General features: G+C 48.8%; 9 protein-coding genes across 9 annotated transcripts; 3 read left to right on the plus strand and 6 right to left on the minus strand.

The window, feature by feature from the left end:
• Nucleotides 1–2040: 2040 nt before the first annotated feature.
• FMAN_05531 (putative ornithine decarboxylase) lies at nucleotides 2041–3432 on the plus strand (the record flags this gene model as incomplete). The annotated part of the gene is made up of 2 exons (XM_041827800.1): nucleotides 2041–2314; nucleotides 2366–3432. 2 exons carry the CDS (start codon nucleotides 2041–2043, stop codon nucleotides 3430–3432), a joined length of 1341 nt encoding a protein of 446 aa, XP_041678727.1.
• Nucleotides 3433–3964: 532 nt separating this feature from the next.
• Nucleotides 3965–7288, minus strand: FMAN_05530 (putative nucleotide exsicion repair protein RAD16; the record flags this gene model as incomplete). The annotated part of the gene is made up of 3 exons (XM_041827801.1): nucleotides 3965–4193; nucleotides 4247–7187; nucleotides 7237–7288. 3 exons carry the CDS (start codon nucleotides 7286–7288, stop codon nucleotides 3965–3967), a joined length of 3222 nt encoding a protein of 1073 aa, XP_041678728.1.
• A 1168-nt stretch (nucleotides 7289–8456) lies between these two features.
• FMAN_05529 (uncharacterized protein) lies at nucleotides 8457–10395 on the plus strand (the record flags this gene model as incomplete). The annotated part of the gene is made up of 3 exons (XM_041827802.1): nucleotides 8457–8532; nucleotides 8587–8606; nucleotides 8662–10395. The coding sequence occupies 3 exons, from the start codon at nucleotides 8457–8459 to the stop codon at nucleotides 10393–10395; spliced, it is 1830 nt and encodes a 609-aa protein (XP_041678729.1).
• A 197-nt stretch (nucleotides 10396–10592) lies between these two features.
• Nucleotides 10593–11738, minus strand: FMAN_05528 (putative triacylglycerol lipase precursor; the record flags this gene model as incomplete). Its single annotated transcript, XM_041827803.1, has 3 exons — nucleotides 10593–11376; nucleotides 11436–11601; nucleotides 11648–11738. The coding sequence occupies 3 exons, from the start codon at nucleotides 11736–11738 to the stop codon at nucleotides 10593–10595; spliced, it is 1041 nt and encodes a 346-aa protein (XP_041678730.1).
• Nucleotides 11739–14041: 2303 nt separating this feature from the next.
• Nucleotides 14042–14466, minus strand: FMAN_05527 (uncharacterized protein; the record flags this gene model as incomplete). The annotated part of the gene is made up of 2 exons (XM_041827804.1): nucleotides 14042–14354; nucleotides 14402–14466. The coding sequence occupies 2 exons, from the start codon at nucleotides 14464–14466 to the stop codon at nucleotides 14042–14044; spliced, it is 378 nt and encodes a 125-aa protein (XP_041678731.1).
• A 1601-nt stretch (nucleotides 14467–16067) lies between these two features.
• Nucleotides 16068–18721, plus strand: FMAN_05526 (uncharacterized protein; the record flags this gene model as incomplete). The annotated part of the gene is made up of 6 exons (XM_041827805.1): nucleotides 16068–16388; nucleotides 16438–16713; nucleotides 16759–16982; nucleotides 17033–17171; nucleotides 17219–18409; nucleotides 18461–18721. 6 exons carry the CDS (start codon nucleotides 16068–16070, stop codon nucleotides 18719–18721), a joined length of 2412 nt encoding a protein of 803 aa, XP_041678732.1.
• Nucleotides 18722–18807: 86 nt separating this feature from the next.
• FMAN_05525 (uncharacterized protein) lies at nucleotides 18808–20289 on the minus strand (the record flags this gene model as incomplete). The annotated part of the gene is made up of 2 exons (XM_041827806.1): nucleotides 18808–20150; nucleotides 20196–20289. The coding sequence occupies 2 exons, from the start codon at nucleotides 20287–20289 to the stop codon at nucleotides 18808–18810; spliced, it is 1437 nt and encodes a 478-aa protein (XP_041678733.1).
• Nucleotides 20290–21132: 843 nt separating this feature from the next.
• FMAN_05524 (putative METHIONYL-TRNA SYNTHETASE, mitochondrial) lies at nucleotides 21133–21905 on the minus strand (the record flags this gene model as incomplete). Its single annotated transcript, XM_041827807.1, has 3 exons — nucleotides 21133–21711; nucleotides 21758–21837; nucleotides 21884–21905. The coding sequence occupies 3 exons, from the start codon at nucleotides 21903–21905 to the stop codon at nucleotides 21133–21135; spliced, it is 681 nt and encodes a 226-aa protein (XP_041678734.1).
• A 188-nt stretch (nucleotides 21906–22093) lies between these two features.
• FMAN_05523 (putative METHIONYL-TRNA SYNTHETASE, mitochondrial) lies at nucleotides 22094–24314 on the minus strand (the record flags this gene model as incomplete). The annotated part of the gene is made up of 3 exons (XM_041827809.1): nucleotides 22094–22576; nucleotides 22631–23928; nucleotides 23975–24314. The coding sequence occupies 3 exons, from the start codon at nucleotides 24312–24314 to the stop codon at nucleotides 22094–22096; spliced, it is 2121 nt and encodes a 706-aa protein (XP_041678735.1).
• Nucleotides 24315–24363: the final 49 nt, after the last annotated feature.

A 24363-nucleotide genomic window follows, 5' to 3' on the forward strand; every position in this document is an offset into this window, starting at 1 on the left:
TTCTCTTCTGTCTATCTTGATTTCTGGAAGCTACTTTCACCTTGGCATCTGTTGTGGGAACCTCGAGGCTGCGGAGCGAAAGCACCAAGTACGAGGAGTTCTGTGATTGGAGACTGGGGAGGCTGTGGAAGAAGGGAGTCGGTGTGATGGGTGAAGAGAGGTGGTAGCTCGTTCTATCAGAGCCGGAGTCCTTGAGCGATGGATTTACTGGACTAAAGAGCAGAGTACATGCATGTGATGTGTTACAGAGTGACCAACGTTGACACGCAGTGTGACTGTTGCAGGTTCTCGGACGGAAGAAGATGCCGATTCGTCTAATCGTATACGATGAGAAACCTATAGAGAGGCATTAAAAAGGCATTGTTGACGGCGTCCTTTTGATGGAGAACATGACGATGAAAAGTGATGGCCAGGGGTTGGCCAATGGTGCCTGACGGCGGAATAAGCTCCAGCCTTACGCGGTCCGTGGTCTTGTGCTTTGTTTATTTACTGAGGGAATTATTGGATCTTGATTAGGTATGCTAAATATCAAGGACATGACGCTTACAAGCCAGTCCCCAAGGAGCAAGGAAATATAAAACCTTAATGTATGGTGTTAAAATAATCAAACCCATCCTAAATTTATCGTAAACTTATGTTATTTACCCAATTCTTTTTATGATTTAGGATTGAGGTTATGGTTTCCTGCCCCTCGAGGACTTTGACTGTGACTCTGACTCTGACTCTGTCGGTCAAGAAAAGCTTCGAAAAGACCCGGAATGTAACGAACGAACGGGCTTCTATACTGGGAAATGCACATGCACGGGCTGCATGTATCGGTACATATTTCTGCATTTTTTCCAAGGCGTGGTGTCTTGTTCCCGAGACTCTGGAAGTGTCTGAGACCAATGGGATATTCTACCGCTGCTGGGGCTCTTTGGGTTTAGCGCGGGGTTTCTTCACCTTAGTTTAGGTCTGCAGCATCGAGATGGTTCATCCACCGCCAGTTGCAGTTGGAGAATATGTACGAGGTCAGGTCAGGCCACGGAATTGTGACTGTAACTGCGATGAATTGTCAACTTTGGTTATCGACATAAATATATAGAGAGTATAAGTATTTTATACAATCGTAATTAGGCGCCGGCTCTTGTACTGCGCCACCGAATTGTGAAATGTCCCCTGCAAGTACACGCTACGTACAGAGTTTACTGCCCCTCTCGTCAACGTCACAGTGGAGGGTAAAAATTTCTCTCTCCATTGTTTTCTTGGACCTGGATCTGGACCTGCAAATGCAATTATAACCTGCAACGGAAACGCGACACTCCACTCTTTTCTTGTCTTCGAATCAGCAGAGCCCAAACTAAACTCGTCGACCTCTTTTTTCTATCTTGGGCCAAGACTAGATAAAAAGGCGGCCACCCCCCATCTTTCTCTCCTCTTCGATAACTTGTCACGTTTCATAACGACAATTTCTCTATTCTTAAAACTGCTCCAACGCCTAGGCCCCCGTTGATACGAAACCCGTTATCAACACAAACTCGAAAACAAAACTTTGAGCACTTGACAACTGCTCAAGCTCCTCACCGAACTCGACCCGCCTTTGGTCTCTTAAAGGCACCGCCTTCACCACGGCTCCTCCGGCCGTGAGCTTCGTCAGTGACAAAGATTTCAGCCTCTGCAAGCCCTCTCACATCATCAACGCGATCCCCCCTCCCGCCGCTATTGCTGCTCGACGATAAGCTCCTCGATCTCTCCGTCTTGCACGACCCTCGATCCGACTACACTCCCCCGTCGTTCTTCGACACCCGTCAGCTGCCGCATAGGAGGTTTACAGAGGTTCTTCCTCTAGCCGAGGAAGAGTCGAGGAGGCCTCGCCAGTCCACTGAGGGATCAGTCTGCTACCGCTCTCGACCGCCCTAACACCAGCTGAACCCCGTACGTTCAAGCTTCACTCTACTATATATACTTTTCTACAAAGTATCGTCTTTCCACTCTAGTCCACGGACTTAAATCCCTCTCTCAACTTCCCAACGAACCCCCGCAACTGTTTGGGATATGGTTATGGCAACGGCTGTCCTCGACACCTACAATCATAATGTCAATCACCCTCATATCGCATTAAAGAAACCCCTGCTTCAGGAACCTCTTGAGCAATATGGCGTGATTACTCCAAAGCAGCTCATCGGCCAGGCTCTCCACCAGCGCGTGGAGGCCATTGACCATGAGATGTGTGAGCCTGGCGACGAAGATACTTTCTTCGTTGCTGACCTCGGAGAGGTCTACCGCCAGCATCTTCGCTGGAAGAAGAATCTCCCTCGGGTCCGGCCCTTCTATGGTGAGTACGAATCTCGACAATTATGCTGTGATACACACTAACAAGCACCAGCCGTCAAGTGCAACCCCGATCCTCAGATCATCAAGCTTCTGTCTGAGCTCGGAACCGGCTTCGATTGTGCCTCCAAAACCGAGATTGAGCAGGTCCTGTCCGCAGGACTTAGCCCTGACCGCATCATCTACGCCCAACCCTGCAAGACTAACTCGTATGTCCGATACGTCAAGTCTGTGGGCGTCAAACAGATGACCTTTGACAATGCCGATGAGCTCTACAAGATCGCCAAGCTCTACCCAGGAGCTGAGCTCTTCCTGCGCATCATGACCGACGACAGCGAGTCTCTGTGCCGCTTCAGCATGAAGTTCGGTGCCGCCATGGACACCACTGAGGGACTTCTCGCTCTGGCCAAGGACCTTGGCCTCAGCGTTGTTGGCGTCAGCTTCCACGTTGGATCTGGTGCTTCCGATCCCCTTGCCTTCTACAAGGCCGTTCGTGACGCCCACACCGTCTTCCAGCTGGCCCACGAGTTCGGCTTCAATATGCGCACCCTCGACGTTGGTGGCGGCTTCAGCGGTGATACCTTTGAGACCATGGCTGCCGTCCTCGGTGGCGCTCTCGACGAGTTCTTCCCGCCTCACAGCAATATCGAGATCATCGCCGAGCCTGGCCGATACTACGTTGCCACCGCCTTCACCATCGCCTGCAACATCATCGCTCGCCGAACTGTTGAGGACCCCACCCTCGATGGCAAAGGCTACATGCTCTACGTCAACGATGGCGTTTACGGCAACTTCTCAAACATCATGTTTGACCACCAGCAGCCGATCGCCAAGGTTCTCCGCGCCTCCGGCAAGACTCTCTTCGAGACCACTGCTGCCCATCCCACCCCCGAGGGCGAGGGCTTCGAGTACTCCGTCTGGGGTCCTACCTGTGATGGCATCGACCGCATCACTGAGAGCACTCGCTTTGACTCGATCCTCGATGTCGGTGACTGGCTGTACTTTGAGGACATGGGTGCCTACACCAAGTGCTCTGCCACTCAGTTTAACGGCTTCTCCAACGCCCACGACGTTATTTACGTCTGCAGCGAGCCTGGTGCCAGGGCCCTTCTCGGTCTGTGATCTCAATCACTTCTTGCACCCCAATGGCTTGCGAAACCATTTCATTCGTATTCTCTTTGGAGAATCCTTCTGTTCGTATGTTTTAAATATCATCATGGGCCGATGAAAATAGCAACACAAAAGTTGACAGTCAATGTTTGAAAACGAGAAAAGAGCTAGATAGACGGATCTTAGATTACAATTAATTCCTGAACTGTCAACCTCAGACAACTCTCTAACCCTCTTGTGAGATATGACGAACGACAGCATCCTCATTTACTACAATTCACAGGATCACACAGATCTTCTCAAAGACTTTTATTCTTTGACTAAGTTTGTGCATGCTTACTACCTGAGACTAAAATAACCCCGTACTTGATATCTTTAGGCGAATCATCGTTGCTGATGCCAACTCCAAACTCCATGCATACTCCTTACATACTTGATGGCCAATGCCAAATACTGTACATAATCATATCCCCATGTTTCGTGTTTTAATGAGCAGTAATTAGGTTTTTATCGGGGTTTTACTCCTTGCTCTGTCCCATATCGTCTATGTTCCACGGAAGAGGAATTGCATGTCCTGGGGGGTAAGTGATTCCATGGCCTTGGTGTCCGAGTTAACAGTGGAGTGGATCATGTTAGTCTTCTTCTCCTGAATCAACACCATTCGGCTTTCCACAGAATCCTCGATACACAGGCGCGTAATGGTGCAGGGTCGAGTTTGTCCAATGCGGTGGCATCGGTCAGCGGACTGCCACTCAGCGGCTGGATTCCACCATCTATGTAATTGTTAGCAGTTACTCGGATGACAATATTCGTTTCAGACACTTACGGATCAACAATGAATACTCTAGAGGCTTCGGTAAGGTTCAGTGCCACACCACCAGCCTTGAGAGAAACCAGGAAGCATTCAACGTCAACGTTGTTCATGAAATGTTCGATCGAGGCCTGTCGTTGGGCAGGCGTCATGCTACCATCAAGCATGACTGTAGTGATACCAGCCCGGCGGAGACGCCACTCGATGAGCTGCAGCATGGTAGTAAACTGAGAGAAGATGATGGACTTGTGTGAGGCGTTGTCAGAGCGAAGTTTGTGTAGCTCATGAACAAGAAGTTCAATTTTGGAAGAGGAGGTCCAGTTCTCCATCTTGATTCGATTGATGATGGAGTTTTTCTTGACGAGATTCTCATCTTGCTCCATCTCTGGCTGTTCCAGATCGATCGAGAGGGAAATGTGACAACGGGGGCAATCAGGTTCATCAGTAGAGCGGACGTAGCTAGCAACACAGGCTCTGCAAAAGTCATGCTTACACCGACTACGAATTGCGTCTTCTGCAGGCTCATCGCAAATGCAACAAACGAGCACGTTTTGTCCTCCTTCAGCGTTCTTCTTCGTAATAAGATCAGGGTGATCAGCAACTTGTCTCATCTGCATAATGAGGCCAAAAATGTTGGCATAATTGTTCAAGAGAACGCCCTGGGCGACATACGTATCAAACTTACGCTGGCCGTTCGTCATGATACTGTTCGCGAAGTCGTTTTCCTCTTCTCCGAAAAACTGTCGGTCAACATAAACCTCCTTGACTGGAAGTTCCATAGAGTTGGTGTGATCTTTCTTGAGACGGCGCAGCATAATCCGTTCTGTCATCAAGTGCAGTCTCTTGAAAGCCGTTGCGCCTTCGCGTTTATTCCCGTATTTCTGAATAGGGTTCAACAGCTCTTGGTTGAACAGAGAAACATGTTGCACTCCCGGATGCTTGCACCCAGTGCAACGACTGTGCTCGTCCATTGACCATTCAAGCGTGGAGCACGGACACTGTTTGCAAAGATACGATGCAAAGGTGTCGATTTCTAGGAAACGAACTAGAGAGAAGAACTCTCCGATCCGATTCTGCAAAGGCGTGCCCGTCAAACACCAACGGTATGTAGTCTTGAGAGCAAAGCATGCTTTGGCTGTCATGGTGGTGCGTGTCTTGATGCAGTGCGCTTCGTCCAGAATAACTCGATGGAAATCAATCGCATGAATAGCACTCTTCTCCTTGTATATGCCATCCTTTCTCTTGAAACCTTTTTCCTGCTTGCGATATACTGACTCGAGACTGTTGTACGACATCATAATAACGTCGAACTTCTTGAGTTCCCTCACGGTGATCCCCTTGGTCTTCTGGTTTGTTCCATGGAAAACAAATGTGTTCAAGGCGCCATCGGTGTAAGACTTGATCTCTTGCTGCCATTGCATGAGCGCAACAGGAGGCACGAGAACCAGGGACGGCTTCCCCACACGATAATCGGACATAATCAGAGACACAGCCTGGATTGTCTTGCCTAAGCCCATCTCATCACCGAGTAAGCCACCTTTGTATTTTGTCTTCTCCATCTCCATCATCCAAGCAAGACCTTCGAGCTGGAAAGGCTTGAGTTGGCGTGAAATCCTTTCCGGTTGTGCAGCCTTCCCAGCTTTGATCACTGGCTCCTTTTCAATCTTGTGCCACATGGTTATGATCTCAGGGTGGTGTTTCTCCAAACGTTCCCGCTCCCTACGCGTCCGACTGCTAACACCCGTGTTCCTGAAAGCCCTTCGATTGTTGGAGATGCCCCTGATTTGGTCCGTGTTATCGGCGTCATCTGCATCAGCATCGCTACTACTCAAGTCGATATAGCCGTCATTATTATCAGTTGCAAAGTCTGTAGAATCGGCATCGCCTAAAGCGTTTTCCAATGCATCGAGTTCATCACCAGACGGGCCATCAGCTTGCGAAGCCTTCCCTGTAGAACGGGAACCAGTCGTAGTAGGTGCCTTGACACGGGGTACAGTGCGTGTCATGGGACGCGCTGGTCGCTTTCCGGCCGCTTTTCTCGACATGGCCATTGGAACGTCTTCGTCATCACTAGAGATGTCTTGAGCTGCTCCCTCGTCGCTGGCGTCATCATCGGCAAAGGTTTCATCCTCAAATGAGCTCAATGACGAGCCGCTGTCCAGGTCAAGCCCTTGGGCTATCTCCGCATCCATGTCGATGTCCTCATCATCTGAGTCGGGGATGACTTTAGGCTTTTTTGCTGGGCGACCACGCTTGGCGATAGAGTCAGTCAGAGTCGATGCTCGTTCTCGCTTGACAGAACTCTGAGCGGGAGTGCTGAAACTCCCGGAGAGCGAAGGTCTAGTGCTTCTTCGTAGGGGAAATGATGATGATACGGCACTGGACGCTTGCTTGAGTTCTTCATCCTGGAGGCGACGAGCTACTTGAGCGTCTCGAGAATTGTCAAGATCTTCGTCGTCCGAGTCTTGAATTACCATACGCCCCTGGCCCCTCGAGTTCATAGCATATGCGCTCTTTCGCAGGCCTCTCTCGCGGTCAATGAGGCGAGAGGTAGAAGGAGCAGGAAGTTGGACTTCGAAGATAGCTGACTTGTCATGATCAACTGCTGCAGGAGTTGGCACTTTGCTAGACGCAGGAGTTGAATAATCACTCCCTGTGTCGGGGTCTAGTGGTGTGGGAACTGATGACACGGACTCGCTCTCAATGGCGGGTGCTTTGCTTGGGCGGCCACGTCGTTTAGTAGGAAGTGCGATGTCAGAAGTAGGAAATTGAGACAGAGGCGATGCCTCGACTTCGGGGATACTCTTCCTAGGTCTTCCTCTTGGGCGTGGTCCAGAGGGAACATCCTGCGGAAGGTCTACAGCTGAGGTGGGAGTTGGTATAGACGAGGCAGCCTGACTTCTATTTCTAGCTGAGCGGGTCACTCGGTTAGAAGCAGTAGATGTGTCTCTAGAAGCTACAATTTGTCAGTAAGAAATAATAACCAGCTACGGCATCAGACTTACCATCTGCTGGAGTGATGGGCGTACCCCGAGTGGAAGGGCGACCTCGAGGCATGATGTCAGTAGGTCCAAGAGATGTTTTGCTGATTGGGAATCGATGTGCGATGGGACGGCGTATCGCCCTCCAAGTAGTACTCTTAAGGGCACAGCTGCACGATGAAGGACAAAGATCAATCAAGAGGCTTTGGGTGTGTTTTCTTTCAGGAAATTAAAATCAAAGGATGGGAGCCTGGTGGAAGGCAAAGGGTGGCAGTTGAACCCCTGTCTGTTGGCAGCTCACTAATGCACAGCCGTGAATGCAGTGTTGGGCAGTGACCGTGAATAGATACAAATTGATTGACTGCGGACAACAACAAAAGAACAATCACACAAATAAACGACTGACATTAACAGAATCTTTTCAATGGGATGAGAAAGACCCTAAATAGATGAACAATCAAAGCGTGAGGATGAAAGGAAAAAGTCAGATAGAAGTCAAAGGCAAATCGCCACCAGCTCCTTTTTTCGGGGCGTTGCTTCCCGTCTGATACCCCAATTCACGATTCACAGTGTCGGAAAGAGCACCCCGCTACGCGCAGGCACGTGTCAGGGGCCAGGGGGTCTTGATTGTCGATCTGATTGGGGTGCATCGTTCCTGGCATGATCAGGGACAGAAAACATTGGTCAATCCCACTTACAAGAACAGTTCGACATAAGTTGCCGTTGAGGAGCAAGAAGATATCAGATTTTATTAAACGGTATTAAAATAAAAAGATTGAAGAGTATCTTCAACTTATACTAGATTTATACTGAGTCACCTAAGTCTTTTTTATCATTTCGGATCCAGGTCCCGAGTTTTCTCTACTCCCTAGACTATCGATGTATTCTGGACCATGATGCTAATTTTTGATTTGCCACTTCAAGGGGCGATTGCATCACGTGACACGGTGTCAATCTCGTGAAAGACTGCGCAAGCGGGAACGCCACTGCACGGCGCTGCACTTGCCCGAGCTGCTTCAGACTTTACTTTTTTTGCGCCAACTCCTTTTCAAGCGTGAATCTCCCCTCCCTTTCATTATCTTGGTGACTAATGTGGTCGCCGAAGACTGAGGGTTTTTTTCTTGTGTAATATTTTTTCATTTCCCTAGATCGCTCGCTATTCTCCATCATGTACGTTCTTCTCATACCCATAGAGTGGCGATAGCTTATCATATACAGGGCGCGGGCACGCAGTAACAACCAGAATGGTACTCAAGGCCAAAACGGCCAGAATGGTCAGCAAAATCAACCTAATCGACAAACTCGTGCTGTTTATGGACCGTAAGTAAACCATTATTTCCGTATACTCATACTAACATGTCAATAGTCAATCAGCGCTGACCGATTTCCTTGCTGTAAGTTTATGGCTGTTACGAAGTGCACGTCGCTAGAGATACTAACCATGATTAGTCCCACAACATCTCTGCTGCTCAGATTCGCTCAGATGCTGACGCACGTCGCCGACAAGCCGCACGTGACGATGCAGCTGAAGATGAGAACGGCAATGGCGAGTCTTCTGCCGCAGGTGCCAGATCTGGGCGACGTTCTAGTCGCAACGACAATGACGAAGCTTCGCTAAAGCGTAAGCGAGAAGAAGAGAAGAAGCTGGCAAAGATCAAGGAGAGCAAAGCTTTCAAGAAGCGCAAGCAACGATCAGATTTATCTGATGACGAACTTGCTCGTGCGTTAATGGAATCGAACTCTGGTCCTCTGCCTGGGCAGATAGAGCACTGCGAAATTTGCGAGAAGCGCTTCACTGTATCACCTTATTCGCTTGCTGGCCCTAACGGGGGGCTTCTTTGTCCTCCTTGCGGTCGAGAGATAGCAAAAGAACGAGAAGGTGACCGAAAGAAAAAGCCGAAGAAGCCTGTCAATACGGGTCCTGTTGGAAGACGTCGCGCAATTCAAAGTCGGATACTTGACGGTGACGTTGGTACCAAGAGCTTGGCTACTCTGTGTGTACAGACTCTGGCCAAGAACGTCGATCTGGCTGACAGTCTTGGGGACCTTCCTGATCATTTGGTCGACAAAATTGCACGCATGTTCTCCAAGCGTCGACTCCTCAAGCCAGAGACTTTGCCACTTTTCGTCCAGCCCGGCACCGAGGACCTCCACATCTATGATGGCGCAAAGCTTGGTGAACAAGATTACATTTCCATCTTTCAGACGGCTTCGAAACTCAAAAATCTCAAGATCCGATGTGGCATCCAGTTCAAGGACGAAGTCATGGATTACCTCTTGTCCCGTGACATCAATCTCGAAACATTCTACCTTCACGGAGCCAATCTTTTGAGCGATGAGAAGTGGCATAAGTTCATCCAGGAGAAGGGCGAGAAGCTGAAGGGCATCCAAGTCTATTACACAGACAATCACTTTGGAGACGAAACCATAGCCACGCTGAGGGATCATTGCCCCAACCTCAAGCGACTCAAGGTTGAGAACAACCAAAAGCTGAACAACGACGGTGTCAAAACGATTGCAAGTTTGTCGTCTCTGGAGCATCTTGGACTTCAGCTACAGCACAAGACTGAATCTGACGCTTACATCGAAGTCGTCTCGAAAATCGGTGCCAATCTCAAGACCTTTTCTCTGAAGATTGTTCCCGAAGTTGACGACACGCTGTTGCAGGCTATTCACGAGCATTGTCGCTCCCTTTCCAAGTTCCGAATAACGGACAGCGAGTTTATGACGGACCAGGGTTTTGTTGATCTTTTTACCAAATGGGCCAATCCCCCCTTGCGCTTTGTGGATCTCCAGAAATGTCGCCAGATTGATGCAAGTAAACCTCGGGAGAACCCAGATAGCGTTGGACTCTGCAGCGAGGGCTTCAAAGCCTTGATGGCCCATTCGGGTGAGAAGCTTCAGTACCTCAACATTCACGCTTGTCGTCATATCTCACGTGAGGCTTTTGAAGAGGTCTTTCACGAAGACGCTCAGTATCCAGAGCTGAAGGAGTTGGAAATCAGCTTCTGCGAAGAGGTGACCGATTTCATTTTGGGGTCCATCTTCCGATCTTGTCCCAAGATCCGAGAGGTCAACGTTTTTGGATGCATGAAGGTCAAAGAGGTCCGAGTGCCTCGGGGTGTCATTCTCGTTGGGGTCCCTAATGCTCAGGGCATGATGGTAGAGGGATCTTACGATTAATCCTTGATACAGCAGCGCGTGGTGACTGGTGTCTGGAGTTATGAAACATGGCCTTTGAGTCAGTGGCAGGGCATTGCATGGCGCACGGTATTGTGTAAAGCTAGTGAATGAAAGGTGTTTTTATATCCTATTTGCATCATATGTACTATGGTTTCGTTCATGAATCATGCCATTTCCCATTAAACCTCATGCCCTGGTTAAGTGCGGGCCTGGTTATTCTTCACATACTCCTTATCCATCTGGACGTAAGAGTTCAGCTTCTTCTCAAGCTCAGCATCAGTCATGGTGGCCCTCTTGTCGACGCTCTCAGCGCTTCTGTATCGTCGCCAGGAGAATCCGCCAGCGTTACAGGCGTCAGTCGCCTGGAAGTAATGCAGATGAGCAGCAATGTCCAAGCCAAGAGTTCCACCGTTGCATCCAAGGTTGGCAGCACCCTCACAGACCTTGACATCGCTGATAGTGTAGTCGACCTTATCGCCACCACCGCCGGACAGCCAGAACTCAGGAGTCGTGTGTCTGTATCCGAAGATCAGGGGAGGGAGACGAGGGACGGGGTCATCGGCGTGTGTAACGCGATACTCTCCACCAGCCTGGTTTGAGACGAAGGATGAGAGCTGTGCGTTTCCGACACGGGGAGAACCGTAGGTGTAAATATCGACGGGTGTTCCACCGACTCTCAAGTTTGCGGCAGCAAGGACAGCCACAGCACCTCCGAGGGAGTGGCCTGTAGAGATGACCTTGAAAGAAGGGTTCGCCTTGCGAGCGGAGGCAACAGCAGCGGTTGCTTGAGACGAGATCTCATTCCAGGCTCGCTGGAAGCCAGAGTGTACACCACATCCAGAGACGAGACTGCAGTCTTCCTGGCCGAAGTCGAGGTTGGTAAGCCAGTTTCGAATATTGATGCTTCCGCGGAACGAGACGACGATTTCCTTGCGGGCAGAGTCTGTGGCGACGTAGCCACCGATACCTGTCTTGGAGCCACTGGGTGTGTTAGTAAGTGTGTGATGTGATGTGATGTGTTTGCGCAGGTTTGGACTTACACGAAAGATGTCACGATGGTAGCTCCGTTGCCCTGAACGGTTGGACAGCCATTGTTGGAGCAGGTGATCTTTGAACCAGCTGCGGCTTCAGAATTGCAGTAAGCTGCGGCGCCGTGCTGGATGTAGAACTTGAAGTTGCTGAAGTCGGTTGTAGTGACACCAACAGCTGGGGATGTCAGCTTATGAAGGAATTGGGAAGGGGTTATGTTTACCTCGCTCCTCGAGAGAGTTGACGTAGTCGTCGAGAGCTACAGGGCTAGCTACCGCGAGGGTAATGGCCGAGAGGAGTGGTAGAAGAAGCATCGTGACAAGAATATGGTCCAAGAAGGGATGGGTGTAGGTGAGGATAGGCTGGCGAGGTGCAACTCCTGGAGATGCTCTTGAAGCTGAAGCTGAAGCTGTCCTTGAGATCTACTGAGAGATCGGCATCGTGAGAAGAACCAGACGTTTATATATCTTTTTTTTTTCTTCCTTCAGCTAGCTCCCCATCACAATACCCGCCCACCCTCAGTCGCTGATCCCATCTCTTCCCCTTCCCATCACATCACATTCAGACATCCACCCATATCTAGCTCCCCCCATCCATCTTGGCAAACCCTCAGGTCGTCGGTGTAATAACCGCCGCCCCAGCCCAGCCAAGGGAGGGCCGAACAGCGGAAATGAAGCTTTCGCGGCAGTCTAATCCTTCGTGGTGTGTTCTACACTGCCCACCCCGCATTCTTGGCTCCATGATCCCAGCAGACAAGGTCCCCTTCATCGGGCTCTGACAGCATTTTTCCTTGGTCCGTTTGTCGTTGGGCCCGGGTGAGCTTCCCTTACAGGTAACGACGATCTCGGACCACGTGAGGGTCGTGATCAAGATGGTGGGCTACAGGGGTTTTGTTTAGTCTCTGTTACATTGCGATGGGGACTGTCAAAATGTTGGGACTTGTAGGGCTCTGGGCTTTGAAAGAGTGTGAGAGAAATTAGGGGAGAAAGGAAAAAAAGAAGAATAGTCTGGTGATTCGTATGAATCGTAAGAGTGGTTGGTCGATAACCAATAATTCGATGACAGTTCTGGTGTCACAGTGATGAGCAAACCAATTATAGTACAAACTACCAGATAAAACGTTACGATTTACCGCCCGAGCTACATCGAGTCGACTGACCAACCATCTTTCACAGAAACATTCACCTCTATCACTTGCAGAGCCGATCAACGGAAGTATACCCCGAAACATGTTGCAACCTTTTCGGCTCAATCCAGTTCATCCTTGACCGCTATCAAGTTTTCCATAGCGTGCAGCGTTTGACTTTACGGATTGACAAGGTTTGCTTTTTTTTTATTGACAAGGGACCTTTTGTCAGGTGGGGTTTATTATGTGTGGGAAAACCGGTTTAACTGATCTGGAGTAGTAGTCAAGTGCCGATATCTGGGGAACACGATACCTAACCCAGGAAGTGCAGTAATTGCGGTAATTCTGCATCGAGGTTACTTACTCGATTAATTAAATGTCAATCTGGCATTTTATCAGACGAAAGTTATCCGAGTATATTCGTATCTCTCAATCTCGACAAAAGAATATGGTGTCGATTGAACATGAGATTATGGGTAGTACAGCATCATCACATGAAATGTCTCTGATTACTTGAATTAATTCACATCTTACATTTCAGCTGCAGTATCGAGTCTTGACACCTACCTCTTTCATCACCTTTCACACCATCTCATCCTCTTAATGCAAGGCGGGCCGGCATAAGCTGCATCCCTTGAACGCTAGTGTCATCATCATCACTTTCAATAACTGAGGCCAGATGATACCCATCCATGATAATAGCAATTGCATCTATAGACTTGTGATAACACATTCGAAGCCATACATTTCTTTATCAGAATTTTCAATTGGTTTGCCGCGTCAAACTATTTCTTATCAATTCATTCAACGAGTGCCTTGCCAAATCTCAGTGATAGACATCTCCAATTCACAGCCTGCTTCTCCGCTTACTGCGTACCTGATGATCGGCACACCAAGAACATGCAGGCCACCACACTAGAAAATCCAAGCCGAGGAATAAGACCCAAGTCAGTGCGCTTTGTGCCTGAAAAGAAGCCTGTGATTCTCAGTCGAGAATGCGGGGTTTCGAACTATCCGCACATCGTGATGGTGTTGACTAACGGTAGCTCCGGTGAATCCGAATCAGGACTGCATCTGTCTATCGGAACTGAATCTCATCTTTCTAATTTGAGCCTTTCTCCGAAGTCAGGTGCGATAGTTCGGAGCTTTCTGCACTGCTGGCCTTGCTGCAACACCGACGTCGACCAGCGTCATCAGGCTGTCAGCCTTTCTGAAATTCCGAAATGTTCTGGAACTGGTCCTTCGTAAAAGTGCGTGATATTGTCCCCCTGGTTTAGACTTCAGCTGCAATATGCAAGTTCGGTACTCCGCCGAGATGTGAGAATGCAAGATCATTTGTTTCTTTTGGTAGGTCTTTGTACAGATTTGTATCACGAGAGAGACTAAGGCATCTGCACCCAAAGTCTCCGCTCTCTTCTCTGGTATCGTACACAATTCGCTCATGCTTCATTGACACATGCCCTCCAACCTCCTCGTGCCACATTCACAGGCTTACTGAGCGATATGCCTTCGGCCCTTGATCTTCCTTCTGAGGAGAATCTTCCTCCCCGTCTTACTTCGCTTGCGACATAGGAATCCATGTCTGCGCTTCTGAACCAGCCTCGTATGTCCATTCATGGTATTTCGGGGTCCGCAGCGAATCTGCATATCGCCGAGGGCAGGGTGTGCTGAGATGGCGCTCGAAGGAACGATATCGGCTGATGCGGCTGTCGAGGGGGTGAAGCTTGAGGGGAGAACTGTTCGTCGGATAGCGCCGTTCATGGGAGTGAGCGAGGGTCGGAGAGGAACGAGGGTTGTGAATGTCCTGATGGAATTAGTGATGGTTTGATAGAAGCATGTGGATGAGCTTACCTGGGCGATTGAGCGAGGGGCTTGGCCAGGACTGGGCGCGCGAGGCGCGTGATAGAAGATAACATTGTGTTCATTTCGTTAGAGCGCGCAGAATCGAGGCTGCGGCTTGTGATGTGGTGATGCAACGGCCGAGAAGTCGTTGGTGATGTAAATGTTGAAATTTTGAGCTTCAGTCGAAAGTGACGGTGCTGTTTCTAGGTGGGGCTGCCTACCCTGTACCTTCTGTCCTCAATCCATGGCCAAGTTCAATTGATCCATCCATTCATACTGTATCATCAGCAAGTTTCCCCGAGATGATATCGACTTTCTTCAATTCATTATCAAGTTTCTTGTTAATAGTGCACAAAATGAGCTGCGTCTCATGTCACGTCGATCCAAAAAAAAATTGTGCTAGCTAACAGCTCTCGCCAATTTCAGCTCGGTTTTGTGAACAATAGTTGCAATGCTTTGCCACATCCAGTAGCCAACAGCACAACTATACATGGTGAAACCATTCATCAAAGAGCCGGCTGATTTTCTTCTAAATCATTCCAAAGCTACTCCAAGTTCTGTTTCATCCCCTAGCTCTTGATAAAACACAATGGAGAGTGAAAGATGAGACCAACAATCACCTAAAAGGCCAAAATGGCAGCGACAACAACGCTAGATTTGGAGACATCTCGCTGGATTCAAGTTGAAGACGGCATGGTCAAATATGATTGGCTGTTCGCGCTGAACAACCGCCGTTGTTGGCTGTTGGTTGATGTGTTTCTTCTCCGGCCAGTATAATGACCCTTAGGATGCGTTGTTTCTGGGATCTCGTCACCTTTGTTTATCAACGGCGCTTGCAAGTCACAGGGTCGTCAATCTCGGTCTTGATTGCGACATCTGTCCCAGTATCCCTCAACAGTGAAGTTCTCGCACAGCTGAGAGCAGCCTTGCTACCCCGGCCTGTTATAAATACAACATTTCCCTTGCTGTTTCCAAAACCGCAGGGAAGTAGACCGATAAGATGAAACATTTCATCTTGCGAGTTGCCTCTTTGAGTTATCTCTCGCCTCTCTCAGCTATGCGCTCAACCCCCTGCAGATAGCTGACTGAGTGCTTGCAGCAACCAACAGCATATGCTAAAGCGGCCAATGAGGTCAAGTTTTGGCGTTTCGAAACCTGCCGGTTGATTCCTTCTTGACCTTCACCTGAACTCTATGCTATCTGGGAACTATTCTGGTCCTTATTTTTGCTCTTATGCTGGTCTACAATGGCCGCCACGACCTGCATCGTGCGACCAATATTCCGCAATTGTTGGTTGAGAAGTCATCTCTAACATGCCAAGAAAGATCTTTGCCCGAAACTGCTTCCCGAGATGTCTTGATATGGCAATAGATATGCTCGAGCTGAATAAATCCTTGACTCCCGGCGGAGGTGAACCGGTGGCCGGCGCGTAGTTGCATGGGAAGCTGGTGCGATGGCAGTAAAGTCTGCGGGCTTGTGTCAATCTACAGAAAAGCTGCTATGGCTATCGTTGATGGGATGACCAAGTCTTCGTGGAAGATATAAATCTGCTCAAGTCCCGCCGACAGTCATAGACGGCAATCCATTTCTCAGCTTCAATTTCCTATCAAGATACCCTCGTCTGAATCTTTCCTTTGTTATTTCAATTTTCATCTATTACTCTCATCAATTCATCATGGCTGGACCTGTTGAAGTTCTCTCTATGCATCCCCACGCTCTTGATACTCCTCCCCGAACGCCCTACAAAGGCTTTGATAGCCTCAATTCCGGCAAGGAGAGCCCTAGAAAGGTGATTGGAAAGTTTCCAACCGATTCCAGCCTTGGAGACGTGTTTTATGATCCTTCTCCAACTTCAATTTCTTCACCTCGACCTCGCGATGATTCCAATCAAGAGGTCATGCCTGAAGATCCCTTTGATAGTCAGCACAACCGCATTTTGTTTGATGCAATTGATGCTCTGCAATCCTTTGGTGCCGGTGACTTGAGCATTCCTCAGGTATGTAAACTTAGACCTTTTGGACTCTCACATTACTTACAAATGATAGCTCATCATTGTGGGAGGACAATCCTCTGGAAAGTCGTCTCTCCTTCAAAGCTTGACTGGAATCCCTTTCCCAGTTGACAGTGGCTGCTGTACCCGGTTCCCTACACGCATTGTCTCTCGTCGCACAGAACCGGACAGTGACGACTCGTTCCGCATTACCATTGATCCTGCTGAAGTTGATGTTCCTGGTTTGGATCCTGCTTCTGACAACATCAAGAACTATGAGTGCAGCGGCAAGATCCTGACCAAGGAGAGATTTGCCAAAGTCATTGATGAGGTAAGTAATCTCCCATCTCTCAGAGGCACGAACTGACAGCCACAGATATCATCTGAATTCATGGGTCTTCGAACTGGTCTAGGAGAAGACAGAAAGAACTTCGTAGCGGAAGTCCTTAAGATCGAGTTGTCAGGCCCCCACCGCTCCTATTTCAGTATTCTCGATCTTCCAGGCACATTTCAGAATGCTTCTGCCGTTAACGAGACAGATCAAGCCAAGGTCGAGGCTATGGTCAAGGAGTACATGAACAATGAAGACAACATCGTTATGTGAGTCAGATTGGCATGGTATTAGTGATTGCTCATACTAACAACTGAAGCTGCGTTATTGATGCACCTACAGACTTTGACCGACAAGAGATTTTGAGGCTGGCCAAGAAGCCCATCAAGCAAAACCGCTTCGTTGGTGTTTTCACAAAATGCGATATGGTTCAGCATGAGCCAGAAGCGACCAAGAGGGCAAGTTAACCATATATGCTCTATAAACCATGCTAATATTGAGTCAGATTGTATCCATCGCAACTGGTAACTCTACTCATAGCCTCGGACGCCTAACTGGTGGCTGGTTCTTGGTTCGCAATCGAGCAGACAAAGATCCAGATTCTTTCGACCTCAGCGCCGCAGAGAAGAAACTATTTAGCAAGAGCCCCTGGAACTCTGTTTCTCAAAGCCGTCTGGGCTCAACTGCAGCCAAGTCATACCTCGGTACTCTTTTGAGCTCCAAGATACGAGATTGCTTCCCAACACTCCGCAGCACAATTCAGCATAACCTCGAAGAGAGGCTACACGAGAAGACCATGCTTGGTGAGCCTCGCACTAGCCATGCCGCAAGACAGCAATTCGTTGTTGCCACTGTCCGAAAATATGAAGAGATGGCTCAGACGGCTTTGGACCGTCCAGGTTTTCTTGACCACAGCATGGAGCTTCGCAGAGAAGTCAGTCGCTTGAACGCTGAGTTTGACAAGTTCATGCGAGCACGGGGCGGTACATGGGAGTTTGAGGACATTGATGTTGATCCTCGCGTCCTGCTAGATGAACATCTTGCTCTTGAGACACAGGCGAGGGCCGAAGAAAAGTATTTACCCCCGCGTGTTCGCAATGTCAATAAAACGAAGATCGATTCTTCACTTGACAAGGCGTTCCCGGGCTTGTCACACATTCAAGACACAAGAAATCTTATGGGTGCCATTCAAGACAAGCTAGCGCTCTATCAGGGATCTCTCCTGGATGGAATCATCAACCCCGATATCTACCCAGATATTTACCGAGAGCAAGTCAAGAAATGGGGACACATCGCGAACATCCACCTTGCGCGAGTCGCACAAGCCGTAAGTCGATGCACTGCCTCCATTCTCAACGATGTCTGTCCTGCGGAAAGTGACACGTCAACTCTGTCGAGAGAGTTGACCGCGCTCTTGGAGGCATCGTGGAAAGAATCCATGCAGAGAACAGAAGACTTATGTAAGTCTCAGTGCGAGATGGAGACGAAGTGCGTGCGACTGCAATCCACTGGTCCTCGCTTTGGGGACGAGATTCACGGTTGGAGAATCCTACGATTCTATGAGGGATTCACAAGTGTTTCGCAAGATTGCGAACCGGGACACCTTGATCTTCCCAAGTGTTTCGAATCTGTCCACCCCAGTCTGGGCAAGAACATGGCTGTTGATGTTCACGATGTTCTCAAGGTTTATTACAAGGTATGTGCCGTAGACTATACCTTCAGTTTCAACAATTGTTAACCCCTTTAGCTCTCTCTCGACGCCTTTATTCGTACCATCAATAACACCGTCATTGAGTCGTTCATCTCTGGTCAAGACGGACCTGTTTTAGGCCTCAACACCAACCGAATCCTTAGTCTCTCGGAAGATGAGATGAAGATTGTCGGCGGAGAGAATGAGAACACTGCCAGGAGACGTAAAGAGCTGGAGCATGATATTGAGAAGCTTCAAGGTGCCCTTACTATCGTCGATAGGGCGACTCGACAGACATCTGCCTTGGAGACAAATTGAAGTGGATATTAGCGATGGGGAGTATCAATCGTCATTCATTAGCTTATACACAATCTTTTATATAGTCATTCCATGTCGTATGAATCTTAAACCTTGGCCGCATTTCCATCAGTGCTTCCACTGCGAACACTGCTCTTCTCTCCAGCAGGGGCAGTTCGCTTGCGTCTCATGATAACGAAGGCGGCAGCTCCAACGATGGCAACAACACCAAGAGTCACCATGGCACCAATGACACCAGCAACGGCATTGGACATGCCGCCCTTCCTGGAGGTCTTGTTCTCACTCTCGCCCTCAGCACTCTCATCGTCATCCTTGTATGCGGCACAGAAATCTTCTTCGGCGCCACACTTGGTGCACCAGTCTCCAACATTAGTAATAGCACGCTTCTCAATCTCGGTCACGAACTTTGACCAAGGGAGAGAGTCCTCGCCAGTTCCAAAGAGAGGGTAAGTCTCGAGATCGCCGGCTGTACTGTTGCGGAAGAGCCAGCGGACTCGAAGGTCTGCTTGTGGGTCTGAGGGGAAACTGTCTCTGTCATCATCGGTGAAGAGCTCGAAAGCCATGGTAGAAGCGTAATCTGGCAGACCGTAGAAGTTGGGAGACACATCGAGAAGATCCGCAAGACCGAAGAAAGCAAGGAAAGTGTCGTAACTTCCAGCGAAGAGCGAAAACTTAAGCTTTCCTTCGGAAGTCACAGTCTCATTCAACTGGTTGAGGATAGCACCAGAAAGAGTCTCGGCGCCAATGGCTCGAGCGGTATCAGACTCGTTCCAGTTCTGGCCGAGTTCCGCAGAGTCAGCGAGGGTGCGGAGCTGAAGAAGGTCTGCGTTTGAGACGTTGCGTGCTGGAGAGGTGCTGTTGTGAATGCGAGCGACATTGACGAGGTCGAAGATATTGTAGGCGTTCTTGTAGGTCATGTTCTCAGGACGAAGATTGTAGACGCCATCGGAGAGAACGTCATAGAATTGCTCGTAAAACTCCTTAGTGTCCTCCTCGCGCTGAGCGAAGACATCGCTCTTCATGAAAGATTTTGAGGCAGTGACATATTTGGGACAAGCGTCATCGCCCTTGATCCAGATTGTGTCTGGTGAGTTGTCGTTGATGGTGTGAAGACGAACATATTGGTATCCATCAAGAGGAGCCTGGCTCTCGGATCCGTTGTTAAGAGTTTGAGAAGCAATCTCAGGGTCTAGATCAGCGAGAGGAGGGTAGAAGCCTTGAAGGAAAGCTGTAGCCGTGTTCATGAGGATGCCCTGATCAGGAGCACTAGCAAAGATCTGAGAGGGTTTATATTCATCCTCAGAAATACCCAAGATACGATACTGGGAGTCTGAAGCTAGATATCGATCACGGTAATCTCGGCCAACTTGGAAATTCTGCTCTGCGCCGAGACTGGTGAGAGATTGAGCACCGTACCACTTTGTAGTGCCTATGTATGTAAGTGAGATTCATCAATTGGATAGGCAAGACATACGATCTCCGTGACGACTAAAGACTACAGCGCCGTGAATAACTTCACTAGCAGCAGTGCCAAAAAGCAAACTCAACGAAAGAGTCTTGGAATACATTTTCAAGTTATGAATTTGTTAGAGATTGAAGAGGAGCGATGTCCCGTCGGAAGTCGGGCTCGATGCTTGTATTTATGCTTAAGCAACGCTAACTCTAAATCCCACCTTTGGTCTTGGCATTTGATAAGATTCGCCCAATAAATGGGTTGATCAGATAAAATTCCCACCCAAGACCGTAAATCACTCGATCAGCGGAAATTTGTCCACGGAGGGGAAGACCGGTCAGTTCGTTGTGCAACACCGAGGAGATCTTGTATGCACAAGTGGATGGAGCTTGGGAACCCCGCTCGTGGTCTGATAAGGAAGGTTGATGACTGTGGTGTGAAGCAAGGTTGAGGGGGAAAGAGTCAATGGCTTGAAGATATGTGAATGTAAAGGCCAATGGTTTGGGAATGTGTGGGGATGGGTAAGCTGTGATGTGATGATTTGTAAGTTTGCATGAGATCTAGTAAGAAGAGGGCTTGCTTAGTTTTGAGGACAAGTTGAACGTTATCAACTAACTAGTTAGTGTCGGGAAAGGAGTGGTCTGCTCATGATAAAGAAAGAGGTTCATGGCAAACATGCTGTAAATTTGTTATAGTGCAGTTCTACCACGACTCCAATAACAAAGATGATATGAGTGGTGGTAGTCTCTTTGGTAACATGCATGAAGATGAAGGACCCCAGCAACATATATGAAGGCGGGTACATGGCTTAAACGGTTCGAGATGATTCACAGCTCAATATCAGCCAAGATTGGAAAATGAAAGACAAAAGGCTCATTGGTTGCACCAACTCGACGTGACAAAATGAGCCTCGAACAAGTGCTTATTGCTATAGCTCTCTCATTCGATACCCTCACTCTCACAGCTCGTACTTGAGTTCTTTGAACTCCCCCTCCGCTCTCTTCCACCAATCTCTTCTCAGAATCTCATCCCACTCAATAGTCATGAGAATCTCTCCAAAGTAATTCACCTCTCCCTTCTGCACGAATCCCAACTTCTCAAACAAAGCTCTGCTGCCTTTATTCCCTTCTTTTATCTTGACCATCAAACCCTTCAGCTCTTTGGCCCCATACTCTGATAACATCCCGTCTAGGTGCTTTTGGATATAAACGAGCAATGCACAAACTGCTGCTTGTCCTAAACCTTGACCACGGTGCGAAGGCGATGCGATCATGACGTCCACTTCACCTGTGACCCAGCCCTCTGTACTTGTCTCTGTATCTTCATCGTAGGATTCAAAGGGGTACAGAAAGAAATTGATGTCGCCTCGCATAAGAGGATCTGCATCCGCGGTGCCGGCTTTTACAAGCGATACATCTTCGGTGAGCGGTGCGCAGACGATAAAGGTGAGCTTATCAGACGATGTGCGCCACGATTGCTGGTTCTCATATTCCTCATCTAAAGTCATGGGCTCTGAAGCTGTAGCTTCTTGAATATCCTGAGTCATGTCAGTATGTGAGATTCTGGTGATGGTGAGAACTTACAGGATCTTGCATCCATGCGTGGTATTGCTTGACATGATGCGCCTCGTATGGAACGAGCAAGGCTTTGCTTGTTGAAATGGCTAGTACTCATCAGTACATGTGCATTATGGAGAGTGTAGCATTTACCTCTATTTTGGTTGATCTTCATTGTGATTTGTGAGGTGTAAGTTGTTGAGGTGAATATTCACAGTGCAACACCATTGGTGAAAAAAGTCGAGTCAAAATGGGGCACCAAAAAGCTTCTTACAACCACAGCCAGAGGTAAATGCAGGACAACATGCCAACGCTTCCTTTTTATTGTACATATTTTACATATTTCATTACAAGATTCATCCATCATTCTTTAGCCTCGCCCTCCTTCTTTTGTCTCAGCTTCTTTTGTCTCACTTTCTCTATTCTCCATTTCTCCCCCTCTCGAGCCTTTTGAATCTCCTCCGCCATTGCTAACACCACACGACCCAATCGATTCTTTGGCCCTTCCATCCCAGCCACAACTTCGAAATCAGGCAGCTCAATGCCCGCGACAGGAGGGAACATCGAACCAAAGGCATCTGGCTTTTGACTCACAATTGCAGCTTCCGTGCCGTAATCGAGGTCAGCGTCAGCGCGAGCATACTCGACAGTTCGTCGCTCTGGCTTGACACCGAGACCATCAAGCAGCTGCGTAGCCTTTTCGGGCATGACGGGCTGTAAAAGGATTCCTGCGATTCGCAGAGCTTCGGCGGATCGGTAGATGACCCAGTTGAGGCGGGTTCGCGCATTCGCATCCTGCTCTTTCACAATCTTCCATGGCTCGGTTTCTGAAACAAAGCGGTTGGTCTAAAGATAGGTAGGTTAGTCACTAGAATTCAAGTGGACAAAAAAAATACTCACGTCCTGGAGAAGCCAAAAGATATGCTGTAGGGCATGGTTCACTTGATTCTGATCCATATGGGTTCGAATTTCCTCCGGTAGGCTTTGCAGACTCTTCTCAAGACTTAAAAAGATAGGAGAACTTGTAGACAAGGTCTCGCCAGGGTTCTCAAACCTCCCAGCCTTCGCAAATTCGACTGCCTCAATTGTACTCCATGCAACCTTCCTGACTCGAGCAATTCGGTTGAACAGGTTGCCAATGTTGGCCTGAAGGTCCTTCTCGTAAATAGCAGCGATAGATTCGTTCGCGTAGTCCGAGTCGCTTTTGTAGTTACCATTCCGCATGAGGAAATATCGCAGAGCGTCGAGCCCCCAGCGCTGAACAGCGAAGAAAGGGTTGACGACGTTGCCAACAGATTTTGACATTTTACGGTTCGACATGGTCCAGTGGTTGTGGCAGAGGATTTTCTTGGGTAGGGGAAGGCCTGCGGCTATGAGAAGAGCAGGCCAGTAGATTGCATGGAAGCGAATGATGTCTTTGCCGACCACATGCATGTCTGCTGGCCATATTCCCGTATCTTTATCACCAACTTGCCACTTTGTGCCGAATCCAGACGTCGTCAGATAGTTAACAAGAGCATCCACCCAAACGTAGATGGTATTGTCGGGATCTTCGGGGTCCTTGATTCCCCAGCTCAGTCTTTTTGCAGGGCGAGTGACGGAGAGATCCTCAAGATGATCTTGAACCCAGTTACGCACTTCATTCATACGATCAGCTGGTTGAATCCAATTCGGGTTCTCGTCATAGAACTGAAGCAACTTCTCCTTATACTTAGACAGCGGGAAGAACCACGTATCTTCCCGAACCCATTCGACCTTATTGCCTGACTCTTTGCTGACCATCATCTTGCGCCCTGTCTGAGGAGAAATGCTTGACTGGACAAGATCTTCGGGATAGAAGCACTCATCACTGACGCAGTACCATCCCTCATGCTTCCCCTTGTATAGACCCAAGCCTTCAGGTGCGCGAGCCTTGAGAAGGAGCCAGAACTGCTGTACAACGTCTTTATGTTCTTGGTCGGTGGTTCGGATGAAGAAATCGTGCGAGATGTTGGCATGTTCGGCGAGGTCTTTGAACTTATGGGCGTTATTGTCACAGAATTCCTTCGGTGGTATCTCTACCCCCAAAGCTGCCTGTTGAATCTTCATGCCATGTTCGTCTGTGCCTGTAACGAGGTAGGCCTCGTGGCCGCTGATTTGCTTCCATCGTTTAATGACATCGGCCAGAACCATGGTGTACAGATGACCAATGTGAGGAGCTGCACACCAATTAGATACGCCAAAGTTACGATGCATCAAACTAACCAGCATTGACATAAAAGATTGGCGTTGTTACATAAAATGGCTTCTCTTTGCCTGTCGACTCAGTGCTATTCGAACGGCGCCATTGTGAAGTTGGCGCATAGGCTCGACATCCTAGGCGGCTCAAGTTGGATTGACAGGCCAATCGAGACTGTATTTGGCGAGCGCCTTGTAACGACTGAAACCTGAAGGCCCTCATGGCACTTGAGAGCTTCCAGAGCTTCTGTTCTTGCAGTAATTCTGAGCGGAATGTGGGGATATAGAGATGCAGCTGCAAAGCTTCATACGATAAGCTACAGTATGCACCGTGCGGACGAGTTCTGTGATAACTGTCCGTCTGCATCATCGCAGGCATCTTTTTTGAAACTCTGCCTGGAACTGGTTACTTTTGC

Source organism: Fusarium mangiferae (genome assembly GCF_900044065.1).
Source record: "Fusarium mangiferae strain MRC7560 genome assembly, contig: FMAN_scaffold002, whole genome shotgun sequence".
NCBI classification, from domain to species: domain Eukaryota; kingdom Fungi; phylum Ascomycota; class Sordariomycetes; order Hypocreales; family Nectriaceae; genus Fusarium; species Fusarium mangiferae.